This window comes from Eurytemora carolleeae, unplaced genomic scaffold, assembly GCF_000591075.1.
Source record: "Eurytemora carolleeae unplaced genomic scaffold, Eaff_2.0 scaffold9, whole genome shotgun sequence".
Lineage (NCBI taxonomy): Eukaryota > Metazoa > Arthropoda > Copepoda > Calanoida > Temoridae > Eurytemora > Eurytemora carolleeae.
This window is the reverse complement of record NW_019396095.1, coordinates 70,695-85,912: the sequence shown is the minus strand read 5'-3', so window position 1 is coordinate 85,912 and position 15,218 is coordinate 70,695. Positions and strand designations below refer to the sequence as shown.

At 32.4% G+C, this 15,218-nt stretch overlaps 2 protein-coding genes across 3 annotated transcripts in view; both read right to left on the bottom strand.

The window, feature by feature from the left end:
• Positions 1 to 3,441: 3,441 nt before the first annotated feature.
• LOC111694756 (BET1-like protein) overlaps positions 3,442 to 15,218 on the bottom strand; it is a 14,952-nt gene continuing 3,175 nt past the window's right edge. The window contains exons 4-5 of the mRNA XM_023463761.1: positions 4,105 to 4,169; positions 3,442 to 3,907 (exon numbers count right to left, since the gene is read on the bottom strand). Of these exons, the coding sequence (XP_023319529.1) occupies positions 3,830 to 3,907; positions 4,105 to 4,169 (143 nt within the window). The 3' untranslated portion in view covers positions 3,442 to 3,829. The remainder of the gene's footprint in view (positions 3,908 to 4,104; positions 4,170 to 15,218) is intronic.
• LOC111694755 (eukaryotic translation initiation factor 2 subunit 2) lies at positions 8,597 to 14,419 on the bottom strand (the record flags this gene model as incomplete). 2 transcript variants are annotated; one of them, XM_023463759.1, is given in 6 exon segments in its annotated part: positions 8,597 to 8,690; positions 8,995 to 9,180; positions 10,099 to 10,292; positions 10,758 to 10,894; positions 12,498 to 12,548; positions 14,263 to 14,419. In XM_023463759.1, coding segments are annotated over 5 exon segments (720 nt in total), but the record flags the coding sequence as incomplete, so codon positions are not given.

Sequence of the window (15,218 nt, the reverse complement as noted above, 5' to 3'; positions counted from 1 at the left end):
TAATCGTGCTGTAGATATTATATTCTCATTTTGGAATTTCAAATCTCACTACTGCAAAAACCTCTAGTTTGAAAGTATTTACATTTTTTAATTTCGAAAAAAAGGCATTTAATCATCTGAAAAGTGTAAAGAAAATGTACAAAAACTAGCTTTTAAAACCTTCAATACCATTTTCTTTTTAAAAAAACATAAAATTGTCGCTCAAAAAGAAGGCATTTTATACAAACACCAGACACATTGGGGAGAGTGGAGACAAAGTGCCTCCCCCGTGAGTTATGCTCACTGTTGGAAAATGGAAAGAAGAAAAATATTAATTGGAATAAAACTTTGAAGAAAAGGATTAAAATTAATATCATTCTAATTTTTTATTAGAGCTATAAATTCTTCAGGATTTATTTCTGGCTTTTTAGGTCCAATTTTAGATTTCTCAGCCATTTCTTTCAATAATCCAGCAAATAATTCTTGACGACTAATTTTTTGCGTCTCATGTTTAGCTTTTGACAGGTCAGGTTCAGGTTCACGATAATTGTAGACTCGTCAGGTTTCAGTTGGTGAACTGAAGAAGTTTTATTTAAAGGATCCTGTATACAGGGTGTCCCACGAAACATGGCAGTTGATGAACAGTTTTAAATGACTTCTTCTATATGCTGTATTAGATGGACTTTTTGCAGTTGAAATCAATTATATCATATTAGGACTGCCATATTTTATATTATTCTTTTTGGCATCAAACAACTTAACAAATTATAGAAGACATTTTAAACTATTAACCAACTCTCATGTTTAGTGCGACACCCTGTTTAAAAATATATGAGGTTCTAGCCCCAGATGAACCTATTGCTATCTAAAGAAGAACCAGAGTTCTGTTCTCAAGAGGAATCTGCTGTCAACCTTTTTTAGTATGGAGGAAAATGTTTGGGTGCCAGAATCTACTCCATTGTGTAGATTTTGATGAAAAAATAAACAATTTTTGGGTTGTTAAACTGCACAGACAAACTATTCTAGGATTTTGTCATGTGGGGAAAGAAAAATCCTTTTCTTCTAAAATTTTGATTCTTTTTAGCGGGGGAGGGGACCCGCTGCCTCTGAAGGGTAAACAATGGAAGTTTTGGAAAAGATAATTAGAGGTTTTTCTTTCTATTTTTATCAAATGACAAGAACGGTACAGGGGCGTACGAGATCATTTGTGTAGGGGGAACATCCCCTCTTTGGCAACATTGTGCCCCCCTTAAAAACCCTTTTTAAAGAAAATATTGATACCTTTTTTTAGCTGTGTAAATATCAAATATATATATACACTGAAGGCAGTGTTGATTAAAACTTTTTTAATGAAGTGAGATTTTTAAGTATTTTTAATATGGAGGGGGGGGGGGGGGGGGGGGGGGGGGCGGGCCGGGGGGGGGGAGGGGGGGTTAAAATTTCCGAGCTGTTAGTCTTAACTTTTCAACTTACCTTGAAATTGAATTTAAAGTGATTTTAAAATGCCTAGTACGAAGAAATCGGAGTGTAAGTAAAAACATGCGTGTGTCTGTGAAACCTATCAAATCAAAGCCGGCCGGCGGCCAAACCATAAAAACTCAAAGAGGTAAAATTCGTATCCTCCAAATTACCCTTATATTTTTTTTTAATCCAACAGAAATTTAGAACAACAATTTTTGTAACAGTTCTGGGCATAATATTTTTAAGATGTGCACATTATGAGCATCGATAAGCTAAGGGAAGGATCTGAAAACATCTTTTTGAGAGCCCAGATCACCATCGGGGATATGTTCATGTTAACATGTCAAGTTAAATTCACACTCAATTTCAAATCACAGAATCATCGGATACACATGAACAGGAAACCGATCAAAAGGATCCGGATTAGTCTAATGCTTTCTTTAAATTTTTTTCATTAAGACTCACTATTTATTTTTAATCATAATTTTATCTCATAATCATAATTTTTCATATTTCAGTTTTCTTAATTTATTTGAAATGCAAGAAAAATGAGCCTTGATAAAAAGATAAGGAGATCAAATTAAAGGGAGTGTTCGCGGAAAATAAAAGGGGGTATAGGCTTAATGCGATAAAAAAGCGCTTTTGATCGCTACTAATCTTACTTCTATTTGTTGCGTCTATAAGGAGAAAATTGTTAAAAACAACTAATACTAAAGAACGTAGTGTCCATACAAATTCAGAAAGATGCAACATTCAACTCGGATCGTAAACAAGTCAATTAAATTCCAAACAAATCATTCAGATATTACAAACAATAGTCATCGATTAATTTTCGACGCATTCGTAAATAGTTGATATTTCATAATATTTTGTATTTTTCATGAACTGAGAGTTACTTTTGAAAACATTTATTCCTGTTTCGAGGATTTTTGATAATGAAGACGACATTTTCATATTTTCCAGGAATGATCGAAAATCCAACGCCAGCGAAAATAATTAAAAAAAAACAAAATCAAAAACATTATGAAATATTAACTTTATGCGAATGCGTCGAAAAATAATCGATGACTACTGTTTGTATTATCTGAGTGATTTGTTTGGAATTAAATTGATTTGTTTACGATCCAAGTTGAATATTGCATCTTTCCGAATTTGTATGGAGGCTGCGTTCTTCGGTATTAGTCGTTTTTAACAATTTTCTCCTTATAGACGCAAGAAATAGAAGTAAGATTAGTAGCGATCAAAAGCGCTTTTTTATCGCATTATGCCTATACCCCATTTCATTTTTCGCGAACACTCCCTTTAAGGAATTAAAATAATTTCTAGCTGAGAGAAACTATCGTAAGTATTTAATTAACCTTCTCAAGTTCTAAGACGGAGAAGAGAGTGTTCCTTAGAAAGAAGTACTCGAAGCAATTTAGTTTTTATTAAAAACATAACAATAGAATTGATGAAAAGAAACCAGAAAATTATGTCTATCTATTCAGGTGCCAATGATATATCTTCAACGGTTGGACGGAATAAAGATCGAGCTTGAAAATAATGAGAAATTTAGCTTTTGTCTGATCTAAAAATCGTTAATTCTTTAAACTTAACTGACAAAATTAGAGTTGGCAATGGCAAAATGTTAATGTTAACTAATTTTTTTCAGGAATCCAATAAAGGAATCTACTAAATATTAAGCCGCCCCTTTTTTAACACTTTGTACCCGAAAAATCTGTTATTTTCCCAAATATAGTGAAAACATCTTTAAAATGTGCAAGCATTGATAATTAACCAAAACAAAATACTATTTGAATAGGGGCTTGGTTAAAAACATATATATATTCCTGTGTAACAAACCCTAGACCCTTCAAAGAAATAAATTTGCTTACCCTTTCCTCCTCTGCTCCCTCTCCTCCTGCTCCATCCATAGCAGCATCAAGATCAAAGGGAGCCTTCTTCTTTTTCTTCTTCTTCTTCAAGTTCAGATCAAAGGTTGGATCATCCTCCGTCATTTTCTCTGCAAAGATTCATAAATATCACAGTTGGAGAAATAAATAATTCTAAATTCTAAATTTAACACAATATTAAAGGATTTATAAAGGAATTATCTTTAAGATTCAAGGTTAAATGAATGATGTAAAATATTTAGGATGACAAGATGTTGTAACATTCATGATTTGATCAATTTTCTTGGATTTGTCTTGTATTGTAGGGCCATGAAAATTTTTGTTTTATGGACACTTTAGCTAATAATAAGTACATCCATAACTATAAAAATAATAAAAATTTATCCTGAGAACATTCTGTAGAGGGTATATATTCTACAACAGGATCCAGTATTTTCACTGTAGATAGTAGGATGTAGATGATCTTTGATCTACTGCTAGAGATCTTTGAAGATGATCTATGATCTACTGCTAGAGATGATGTATGTTAAGATGATGAAAGTAAAGATGATCACCAAAATGGTGTAGCACATTATCTACAATCATTCTCAATTATGCAATATTCATAAACAAATTAGAGAAAGATTTTTAATTACGAACATCTTTTGGGCCATTAGTTCTCATTGTAGCCGTAAAAGAACGAATAGTTCTAAGGAGAAAATAAATTAATAAAGAATAATTCAATCTTTACTTTATTATAGGATAGTTATATTTAGCATAGTTGAGAAAATTCCTGTCTATTGGTTCTTCCTTGGCCTAATAATTTCTGGACTCTGCTCAGCGTTCCTCCGAGTAAACCTAAAATATAAATCAGAGATAAGAATATGAACATAGACTTTCTAATAAAAACTTTCTAAAATAACGGAGAGAAATATATGTGATGCAAAAAGTTTAAATTATATTTCAAACAAAGTTTTTAAATTCTCCAGTAATTTCAAGTATACAAAGAAAAAAGTAATCCGGGATTGAAAGATCAATTAACTATACAATACATGAAAATTAAAATACTATTAAACAAAATATTTTAAGGGGCTTTAAGCATAATTTCAAGTGACCCTCCTTGCAAATCAAATCAAATCAAATCAAATCAAATCAAATCAAATCAAATCAAATCAAATCAAATCAAATCAAATCAAATCATTAACCTTAGTATACATATACAGTTCTAGTATACATTGTAACCTTAGTATACATATACAGTTCTAGTATACATTGTAACCTTAGTATACATATACATTTCTAGTATACATTGTAACCTTAGTAATTGTAAACATGCATTCTAGTATACATTGTAACCTTACTATACATATAGTTCTAGTATAATTACATATACAGTTCTAGTATACATTGTAACCTTAGTATACATATACAGTTCTAGTATACATTGTAACCTTAGTAATTGTAAACATGCATTCTAGTATAAATTGTAACCTTAGTATACAGATACAGTTCTAGTATACATTGTAACTGTAGTATACATAAACAGTTCTAGTATACATTGTAACCTTAGTATATACATATACAGTTCAAGTATACATAAACATTTCTAGTATACATTGCAACCTTAGTATATATGTACGTTCTAGAATACATTGTAACCTTTTACATATAGTTCTAGTATACATTGTAACCTAAGTATACACATACAGTTCTAGTATAAATTGTAACTTGTTATACATATACAGTTCTGGTATAAATTGTAACCTTACTATATATGTACAGTTGTAGTTTACATTGTAACCTTGTTATACATAGACCCATTGGTACCTGAAAAACTCCAGGAAACCAATGATTTTACTGATACAGGGGGAGGGGAAGGGAAGCCTCTGATATGCGTGAATTAAGTCCCAAGATTTGTTAATTGCCGAGGAACTAATTAGTTAGAATACATAGGAATACAGCTTCATTGATTAAATTAGCAACAAGCTGTGAGTAAATATTAGAAATATATATCAGGATATCCACCACTACATTGTACAATGTAATAAATTGGGGAATTTTATCCTATTCAATCAAATCACACTAACCACAGTTCCACGATGAAACTGCTAAGATTCAGGCAGATTTGTGGTCTTGCAGTTTGTGATAGACGTTGCTATTTCTAATTGTGTGATTTTAAATGGCACATTATAATTTCTTGGATCTTAAAATACTATTAAACAAAATATTTTAAGGGGCTTTAAGCATAATTTCAAGTGACCCTCCTTGCAAAGCAGGNACATCAACATCAACATCAACATCAACATCAACATCAACATCAACATCAACATCAACATCAACATCAACATCAACATCAACATCAACATCAACATCAACATCAACATCAACATCAACATCAACATCAACATCAACATCAACATCAACATCAACATCAACATCAACATCAACATCAACATCAACATCAACATCAACATCAACGTCAACGTCAACGTCAACGTCAACGTCAACGTCAACGTCAACGTCAACGTCAACGTCAACATCAACATCAACATCAACATCAACAATACTTTGTTGAATAAGGAAGATTATTAACAAGATCATTTAAAACAAGAAAAAGATACATAACAAAATAAAAATGTTAAAACTAAAATGATGTTGAACAAGAATATTAATTGTTACTTGAAAGTGAGACGAGAAAACCCTGGATGCCTTGCAATACAAAAAGTATTCAAATATTTAAATCCTGGATTAGCGGCCACTTCCCCTTGAAATAAATAAGTAGCTTACCTTTAAATCCTCCATATCCATTCCTTCTCTCTTCTTCTTCTTCTTTTTCTTCTTTCCGAATGTTTCCAGATCAATATCTTCCACATTCTCGTCATCTTCTATGAATGTAACTTTCTTCTCCTTCTCCTCCTCCTCATCTTCCATCTAATATAAAAATAATTGAGGATAAAATAAAACAAATATCAAAAATTTGATCAAAATATTTGATACACATCAAATCAGGAAATATTTAATTTAAAGCAAATATGTTAAGGACAAAAGTAAAAAAAATACATTTTTTTTCTTTACATGGATTAAAGAAAAGAATTCTCTTGAACTCTTAAGAAAACTAATGAAAAATATCAAAATATAAACCTTATTTCGCACCCGGCCCCTTGTTCTAGTAAAACTATTTTTATTTCATGCAACCATTTGTACTTTGCATATCACAGAACGAAATCTTAAAAGATGTATTCGTATACGTAAATTTTCAAAACTTTTGAAACAGAAATTTTGTGGTTAATATTTTTTTTCGACTCCTTATAAACCTTGGCTTCAGATGTCCTACATAACAGTTACTTGTTAAATTAAATTGCATTGTTTCTAAATTTTTGTGAATATTGATCTTTTATTATTTACACTTCCTGATTCTAATGTGACGTCTCAATTATGTAATTTATTAATCCATTTTTAAGAATTCTAATACCGTAATCTGGGATAGGAGCGGTTCAAATTTGAATCATTCCTTAATCTTTAACTTTGAATCGTTGGTTCAAATTTGAACCAGCAGTGGGCACTTCAGTCACGTGGTTTAAATCTATTTAACTCGGTCCTAGAACTTCTCTTAACTAAAGGAATAGGTAACTGGATAGCTACACCGTTGTATAACAGGTTGGTTTATGTTTGGAAGGTATTCTCGACAGGAAATATAAGGTGTGTGTTTGAGTGTGTGTATGACTGTGTGCGGTGATTAGAACGGTAGAATGCATCGTTTTCTTTAAAACTGGCGTCAATGACAATGACAATACTTAAATTTGTACTTTGTTGTGTTTCATTATTCAAGTATTTCACAAAAACTGAATTGAGTTTTAGCATGTTATAGGGGGACATCGAAGTAAACTTTTTAACCCAACAATGATTTCGACCATTTCAAAAGTCGTAGCATTTTTGCGGGCATATGGTCCTCCTTGTGTGTTCAGAGCTGTGTGAAATCGGATTCTGTCTCCCTATAACATTATATAAGCAATGGGAAAAATATTTTTAAGTCACACAAGGTTGACCTAGTGGGTCAATCTGTAGCAGTGTTTAACAAAAGCTGTAGACCTAATGTGACCCTTCGTCTAATCAAAGTGTTAACCTCTTTTTAAATCTTTAAATTTATTAATTTCAATTTAAAGTTACTTGCGGATTTGTGTATTATGTAAGAAAAAAGATAATTGTCAGAATTTCAATACTTTTTTTAAACATAAAACAAAATATCTTAATTGTTTTTAATCAGATTAGTGTTCAAATGCTGCGAGGAGTCGGAAGGTCACATGAAATTAAGTCTCAATCCTAAATATGGAAATCGTAAAAATTACATTTGTCAGCTATTCTGAATTGCACGTAATGCTTAATCCAAATGGGCGCTCTGTAGGACTGAACAGCTATACGGTCGAGCAGTTTGAAAGGAAAATGTTTTTTTTAATGTTCACCCATTTTATTACAATAAATTACCACCGATCTTTTCCTCAGTGTTTACAAGACTAATTGTGAACTATATAGAACTTCAGGATTAGTAAATGAGAAAACTAGATCGCAATACTTAGATTTCTATTCATCAGCGAGTTTACCAAAAATATGGAATGGTATATAACCTGAAGATAGATATCTTACATTGAAAGTCTTCAAACATAAATATAAATGTAGCACACTGATCAAATATAGTTCATTCGAGTGTGATAAATCTTATTGTAAATCCTGTCAATAAGAAGTTTATTTTGTTTCCTTGATTCAGCCTAATGTGTTAACCTAAAGTGATGCTAGTTGTGAGTATTTCTCCCCAACCTCCTTCAAACTTTATACCTCCTCCATGTTAGATAAAACTTAAGATGTATTTATAATTGTAATATTTTTTTTGTAGCAAAAATAAATAAAAATAAAAAATGTTGATCAGATAAAGATTTTTTTTCATAAATAGTGAGACAGCGTTTGACCACTTCTCTTGAACCCGAACTGAACTGAATTGGACCACTTCTCTTTTGCGTTCGGGTCAAGCCGAAAAGAAGTGGTTTAAATACTTCTATTCGGTTCAACTATGTCCCGGGTCTCACTATTCATAGAATCTGTTCATGAAGTACTTCAACCGACCAAAAAGTCAACATTTTTCATGGCCGGTAACCGTTCCTGCAAAATAAAGAATATTCTAACCTTTTTGTTATGAAAACAATGAACAGAAACTCTGCCAAGTAGTGAACACAGCCAAGCTATTGACAATAAAATCATTCACATAACTGAATACATGATCAAAAGATATGGAATTTAATTAAAACTGTATTTTTGAAAAGAATTTGACGAAACACATTTTTCTCAGCTCCAGCCAGTGATCCGACAAAATATTTTCCTCGCAACCCTCTGAAAACACAATTTTAAACTTAAATTAAATTTTTCAAAGATCAATCCTGGAATAATCAGGAATTCAAATTGTTAAATTCAATATTTTTATCATTAAGTACAGCGGTCACCAAAATTAAGTGAAATTGGTTGACGACTTTTAAAGTAAGTTATTTAGCTTAAATACCAACTTTATGACAATAGAAAGCTATATTATAATTCTATGTTTAGTTCCATAAAAAGACCACTTTTTATGGCCATTCGTTGGTAATAATCGCAAATCCAGGGCAGTTATCGTAAAAAGTATTATAAATAAAAAATAAACCTGTATCACTGTTTAGCCCTGATGGCTGACCGCTTGCCAGTGACGGCCTGGAAACCGGTTTTGATGGTTTGCACGGAGCAGGATGAGTGACAGGTCATGCACTGGAGGAAGAAGAGTCTAGTTTCCTTGTTAAGGATTGTATCAGGGCTCCTACAGGTGTGACAGGTCACATACTCCTTGATGTATCTAACAACATAATATTATCAAATCAACAGTTGCAAAATCGACAAGTTAAAAATGGAGAATCAGAGGCCGAATTCAAAGAATTTGAGCTGCGGCTCAAATATGGTTGGTTCCATTTAAAATTGTGCCGGCGCTCAGTTGAAACCGGTTTTGGCGGATTTTAGACGCGGCTCAAATTCATTAAATTCGGACTCTAGGTTTCTAATCTTTTCCGGATCAATTCCAAGACGAAAATGCTTAAAACACGAAGCTGTGCAACTGCAAACTATAAGAGAAAAAATAGTAAATATAAAGTTAACTGGGACACACTGAGTTTAGGGACGTGTACACTGTTCACAGTACATTCAGTACAGGGTTACCCATAAAGAATGAGACTTCAAAGACGATTGTGGTAATTTTTACAACTTTTTCTGGAACCCTGCTCTGCACCCATTAGTTCTAGTATTTGTCAGATAATATAGTTCAACCTTAATCTTGGAGTTATAGGACGTCATCATTTGTGGGTATCACTGTACGGTATCATAACAATCAAATAATGCTGTCACGTCAGATATTTAAATATCCTTCATCAAGACTCATTGACTAAATCCTTGAAAAATGCATTAGGATTTCAAATACACTATAAAATTTATCTGAACGGTGAAACAAATGGGCAAACTATGATGTCGAACTATAATTTTTCCCAACCGCTCTCTAGAAACATAATATTTGTCTCCAGATGTTGTATGTTAGCAAGAAGAAATCTTTTTTACAGAGCTTTATTTACACCGCAAAATTGAGGAATAGAAATAATACTTGGGAAAATTAAATCTGTTTTTGGTATCAAAAAAGGCTAAAAAAGCATGTCAAATGTTGGCCACTTTCATTTTTTTCCAAAATCATAGAAATTCATCAAAGTTACAACCCAGGGTAGAAACCTACCTTCGAAGAACATTTTCAATATGCTTCTGCTGGAATCTACCCTTCATTATCAGCTGGTTACTACCGTCGATAGCCCCGCTAGTTCCCAGCTCGGCAAACAGGAACGCGAGCAAATGTTTCGGGGTTCTGTGCAACATCTTAGCAATCTCAGTGAAGTTAGCAAAAGCAGTTTTCTTGGTACCAACCCTCACAACCTGGGTAAAAATAATTTGTGTTATCAATATTAATAAATTGCAATAATAAATTGAATAATAATTAAGTATTGCACAAAATAAGGGGAATACCATTGGATTAAAAACAATAATCAAGTAAACGTTTTTCATCTTCTTAAAAACCATTTTTAGTTTCGATTTTCGACTAGATCTTGACTACACAGTTAGAATGAAAGGAGAGGTTTTTTCAAGCAAATACTTTTATTGCGAGAGAAACGCGAAAAAAAGGCCTGATTGCTCTCCACATACTAAAATTTTAATATTTCTAAATCTTTGCAGCCTGATGTAGTATACCTTTGATATTCAAAATTATGAATTCTGCCAGATCAATAAAAAAAATTACACCATCAAAATGCAGATTAGATTTGGGGTGAATTTTCAATTCCCTTTAAAAAGTATATGTTAAAGTTTGGTTGTTTATAAGAGTATAAAGATAAATTTGCTAACCTGGGGAGGTCTCATGACAAACTTCTTCTTCTCCCCGGCCACCATTTCGGGGTTCTTGTCTCTCATGATTCCGAACACACGCTGCAGGAGCTCCTCGTATGTGTAGTCTCTGTCGGAGTCCACCCAGGCGTTCGACTCTAAATTAAGACGTTCTTTTAGACAAAACAAACTTTAAACAAATTGATAAATAAAAAGTAGCATCATGCAAAACTGATCAAAGGTGTCCATAAAATAACAATAAGCAATTAAGTGCAGAATATTTAGCGGTTAAATAACCAAAAAATCAACGGAACTGTAATCGTAATTTCAAGTCAACCTCCATGCAAAGAAGGCCATGTCCGATTTACAGCGGTACCCGTGAAACATTTGACTGATCAATGATCTTCGAAACCAGAAAACTAAGTGTGTTTATCTCTCTAATAGGGTTCGAATTGCCTTCAACGAGAGTGTGCGCTAGCGTCCATTGTGAACTCAACCCAGCTGACCTTGCATGTACCCTCGTATGTCGAGAGCGGTTAAAAAAATTCGAATGTCAAGATTTATTTTCTGCGACTTCAATCAAATAATTATCAATATTTTATTGAGCTTGCAAATCCCGTGTTCAATCTAAAAGTGTTTCTGTAATATAAGATAACTAGCTGAAGAGCTCGGCGTTGTCCGTGAAAAAAATGGTTCTAACAAAAATGTTTAAAAAAATTTCGAGGTTCTATTAAAATTACGCAAACAGTTCTTAAACTAAATAAATTGTCAAGTAGATGCTTGTTTTTATGTATTTTTAGGTAAAGCCATCCAACGTCATATTTTTTAACAATTTTTCTCTATTTGACAATACAGACAAGATGCGGTTCATGCTGTGTGTATTTTTCTTTCACTTTGTAAGAAATCTAGTTATTTCCGTAAAAATAAATAGGATAAAAAACATATTTCCGTGAACAAATAGTGGATTGTTATATATGTAGCAATATAAGTATTATCTCATGTTTGTTCAGAGAACACATAAATACAATGTATGTCTTAAAAGTAATAATGATAAATGGTAAATCATCGCTTGTTAAGATTACTTTAACAAATAAAAAAAAAAATAATTCAANCCCCCCCCGATCTAGTTGCGTTTAGTGATGTGCATTTAGTTGGTTCGTTTTTGCCTATATTTTCTCTCCGGGTCCAAATTAGGTGTAGTGTATAAGAAAAGCAATCGTTTTTAAAATTGGTTTTTTCCCTTACATTTTCTTACAATAAATGAGGGCAAAATAGACCAAAAACAATCCAATAATGAACAATTTTGAAATATTGGAAGTTTTATGGAGTTTTCAAAAAGTACGATTGTCAAAACTAGTTAGATTGCAGTGGTAAAATAACATAAAATAAATTAATCTTAAAATAAAGCAACATGGCACGATCAAACTCAATATTTAAATAAGATGCATGCATTCAAATATTAAAAATATAACTTTTCTGTCACTAAATTTAACCAACTTGCAATTTCGTTAAGTGGCTTAATTCATAAAATTTTTTATCAACGCATTTCTTCTAAATTAAACAAAACAGAAGACATGGCATAGAGCTGGGATATATAAACCACCTAACCGATTTCTAGTTTCTTTTTTCATTAAGAGTTGCTAGAATTTTAGAATCCGACAATTAGATTGGTAATTCCGTTAAAGCTTGCCACCTTGATTATTGAGGCGGGAAAAATCAAATCCATAAAATTTGGATTTTTAAAAATATTTTCTTTCTTACCTAAATCCTCAGGCCTGCCCTTGCCATTACATGGACTAGGGGCGGCCAGTACTAGGCGTGAGAAATATAATTATATAGAGTTTATGTACTTTACTATTATGTACAGGAATGGAAGATGGTATAGAAACTGACATAGAGAAAACCAATCAACTGGGTGTCGAACCGAAATATTGAGTAGTTTTCTCACACGTTTTTAAGGATCGAAATTGTGTCTCCAGCTTAACTTAGTCTAATGATCTTCTACAATTTCAGGTTGAAAAAACCTTAGGTCTGACAACACTTAGGATCAGTTTCCTCTAGGTCCGATGAACGGGTACCAAATGGACATGAATTAGTCTTAGGTGTACATTACAATTGTGAAACTAACTAAATAGTACATAATGTGTTAACTAGCTAAAGTGTCAAGCGTTTCCGGTGAAATTTTTTTCTTCAATATCCATCTTGAAAAAAAATCCTTTTTTCCAATGTTACCCCCAGGGTACCCCTGGGTTACCTCAACAAAATTCAGCCAATTTGGTCCAGCCTTTTGGCCAGCCATAGCCGACATATAGACATATATATATTAGCGAAGAGCTTTATTATATAGATATAAATTATATAAATAATATTATCAAAGTTTACAGGAAAAGATCTGAAAAATCCCTCTCTTAGGAAACCCATCCTTCATCACGGAAATACATATACTAAATATGGTACCAGTACAAACGTCGGACTTACAAACATTGGACTGGTACAAACGTCGGTTGGGTACATTTTTAAGAAAAAACGTCGGACTTTGGTTAAGTTAAAAAAAAAATTCATGGTATAAGAAATAAGACATAAGACATAAGATACAATTAGGGTGACTCGCAAAAATTCTCCCAAATAAAGATTTAATTTATTCGAAAAAGAAGTGACTTGTTCAACGAACTACTCAGGTAGTTCGATGTGAGTTATATAACCACCAACCTCGTTATATAACGCCTAGTTGGCCTTTTTGGTTTTAACCTAGATAAATTAAAAATCACTCATCCATTGAAAGTAGCTGTTCATAAACAACAGAACAAAAATGAGTTGAGTTATTGTCACAAACTCTTATGTTTTGTTGCCTATATCTTTGCAACCATTGATATTTAAATCTATGAAATCTTTAAGAATGAAAGTATCACAGGTTATACCATTGGGTTGCAAAGATATAGGGATGAGAATATTTGAGTTAGTGGCAAGAACTCAGTTTATTAAGGTAGATTTTTATTAGACCATTCGATAAAAGGAAATAACTTTTTAACTTTGTACTGGTCCGACGTTTGTACTTGTTTTACGTTTGCACTGGTCTGACGTTCGTACTGATCCGATGTTTGTAATAGTCCGACGTTTGTACTTGTCCGACGTTTGTACTGCCCGACGTTTGTAAGTCTTAGGTTTGTATTGTCCGATGTTTATGGGTCCGACGTTTGTATACAAGTACACTAAATATACCCCATGGGTTACACTATAAAACAATACACAAGTATATATCATATATCACGTATTTTCATTATGATTATTATTATATTATTACAGTGGTCGGCATTTATATCAATTTAAATCAAATTACAAGTTAACAACTTAACAAGTAAAAAAGAGAAGATGTTAATTGACAATTTATTTTTGTTTTCATGTTTGTGTGTATCCATGATGTTTGAAAGCTTTTTAGATCTCAAAAATTGAAATCGAGTCGTCTTTGTTGTTTAGATATATACGACGACGACGACTGTATTATATAATTAATGTTATTATTATTTACCATCATTCTCCTTGTCATCCTCGTCACCAATCAACTCATCCAAATCCTTTGGCTTCTTCTTCTTCTTTTTCTTCTTCTTATCTCCGAAGGATTCGAGGTCGAGATCTTCCTCATTCTCTGCATCCTCGGTCTCCTTGTCCTCATCAGGCAGGGCCTCCTGGACATCAACATCAACATCAACATCAACATCAACATCAACATCAACATCCACATTCACATTCACATTCACATTCTCAGATTAATCGGTAGATATTCTCACTGTTGGATTTATTTGGTCTAAAACCAGACACTATCTTGAAGTCTAGAGTGACATGTTTGACTACTTTTATAAATTCGATATTTTTTAAAAATAACTCAATTTTCGAACAATATTCAATTTGTTAAGATCATTATTTTAGTGCTATGAACTCCTAAAAATCAACACTGTTGATAGTAGACCTTATTTCTAGAAGACTTTATCATTACAAGAGTGAGAAAAATACAGTAATTATATTTTTTTTAAAAAGCCCACTTACAAATGGGTTTAATTGTTTTTTATGACAACCCTGACTTAATATGGTTATATTTTTGGAAAACTTGTTATTCAAAATTCTGGATTTTCTACAAAAGGAAATTGCGCATTTTTAATGTATGAATAAATATAGGAATTATATAAGTTAACACTTAAAAAATTAGAAAAATGACAATATCTTCAACATCATTGATCAGATAAAGGTTTCAAAGTCACCGTGTTGTGATCTTGTATATTTGCAAAAGGGATCATCTGAAATTACACCTCCCTTAAACTTGCAATTTTGAATTTGTATGGAGGCTGCGTTCTTCAGCATGAGTAGTTTTTAACAATTTTCTCCTTATAGACGCAAGAAATAGAAGTAAGATTAGTAGCGATCAAAAGCGCTTTTTTATCGCATTATGCCTATACCCCATTTCATTTTTCGCGAACACTCCCTTTAAGT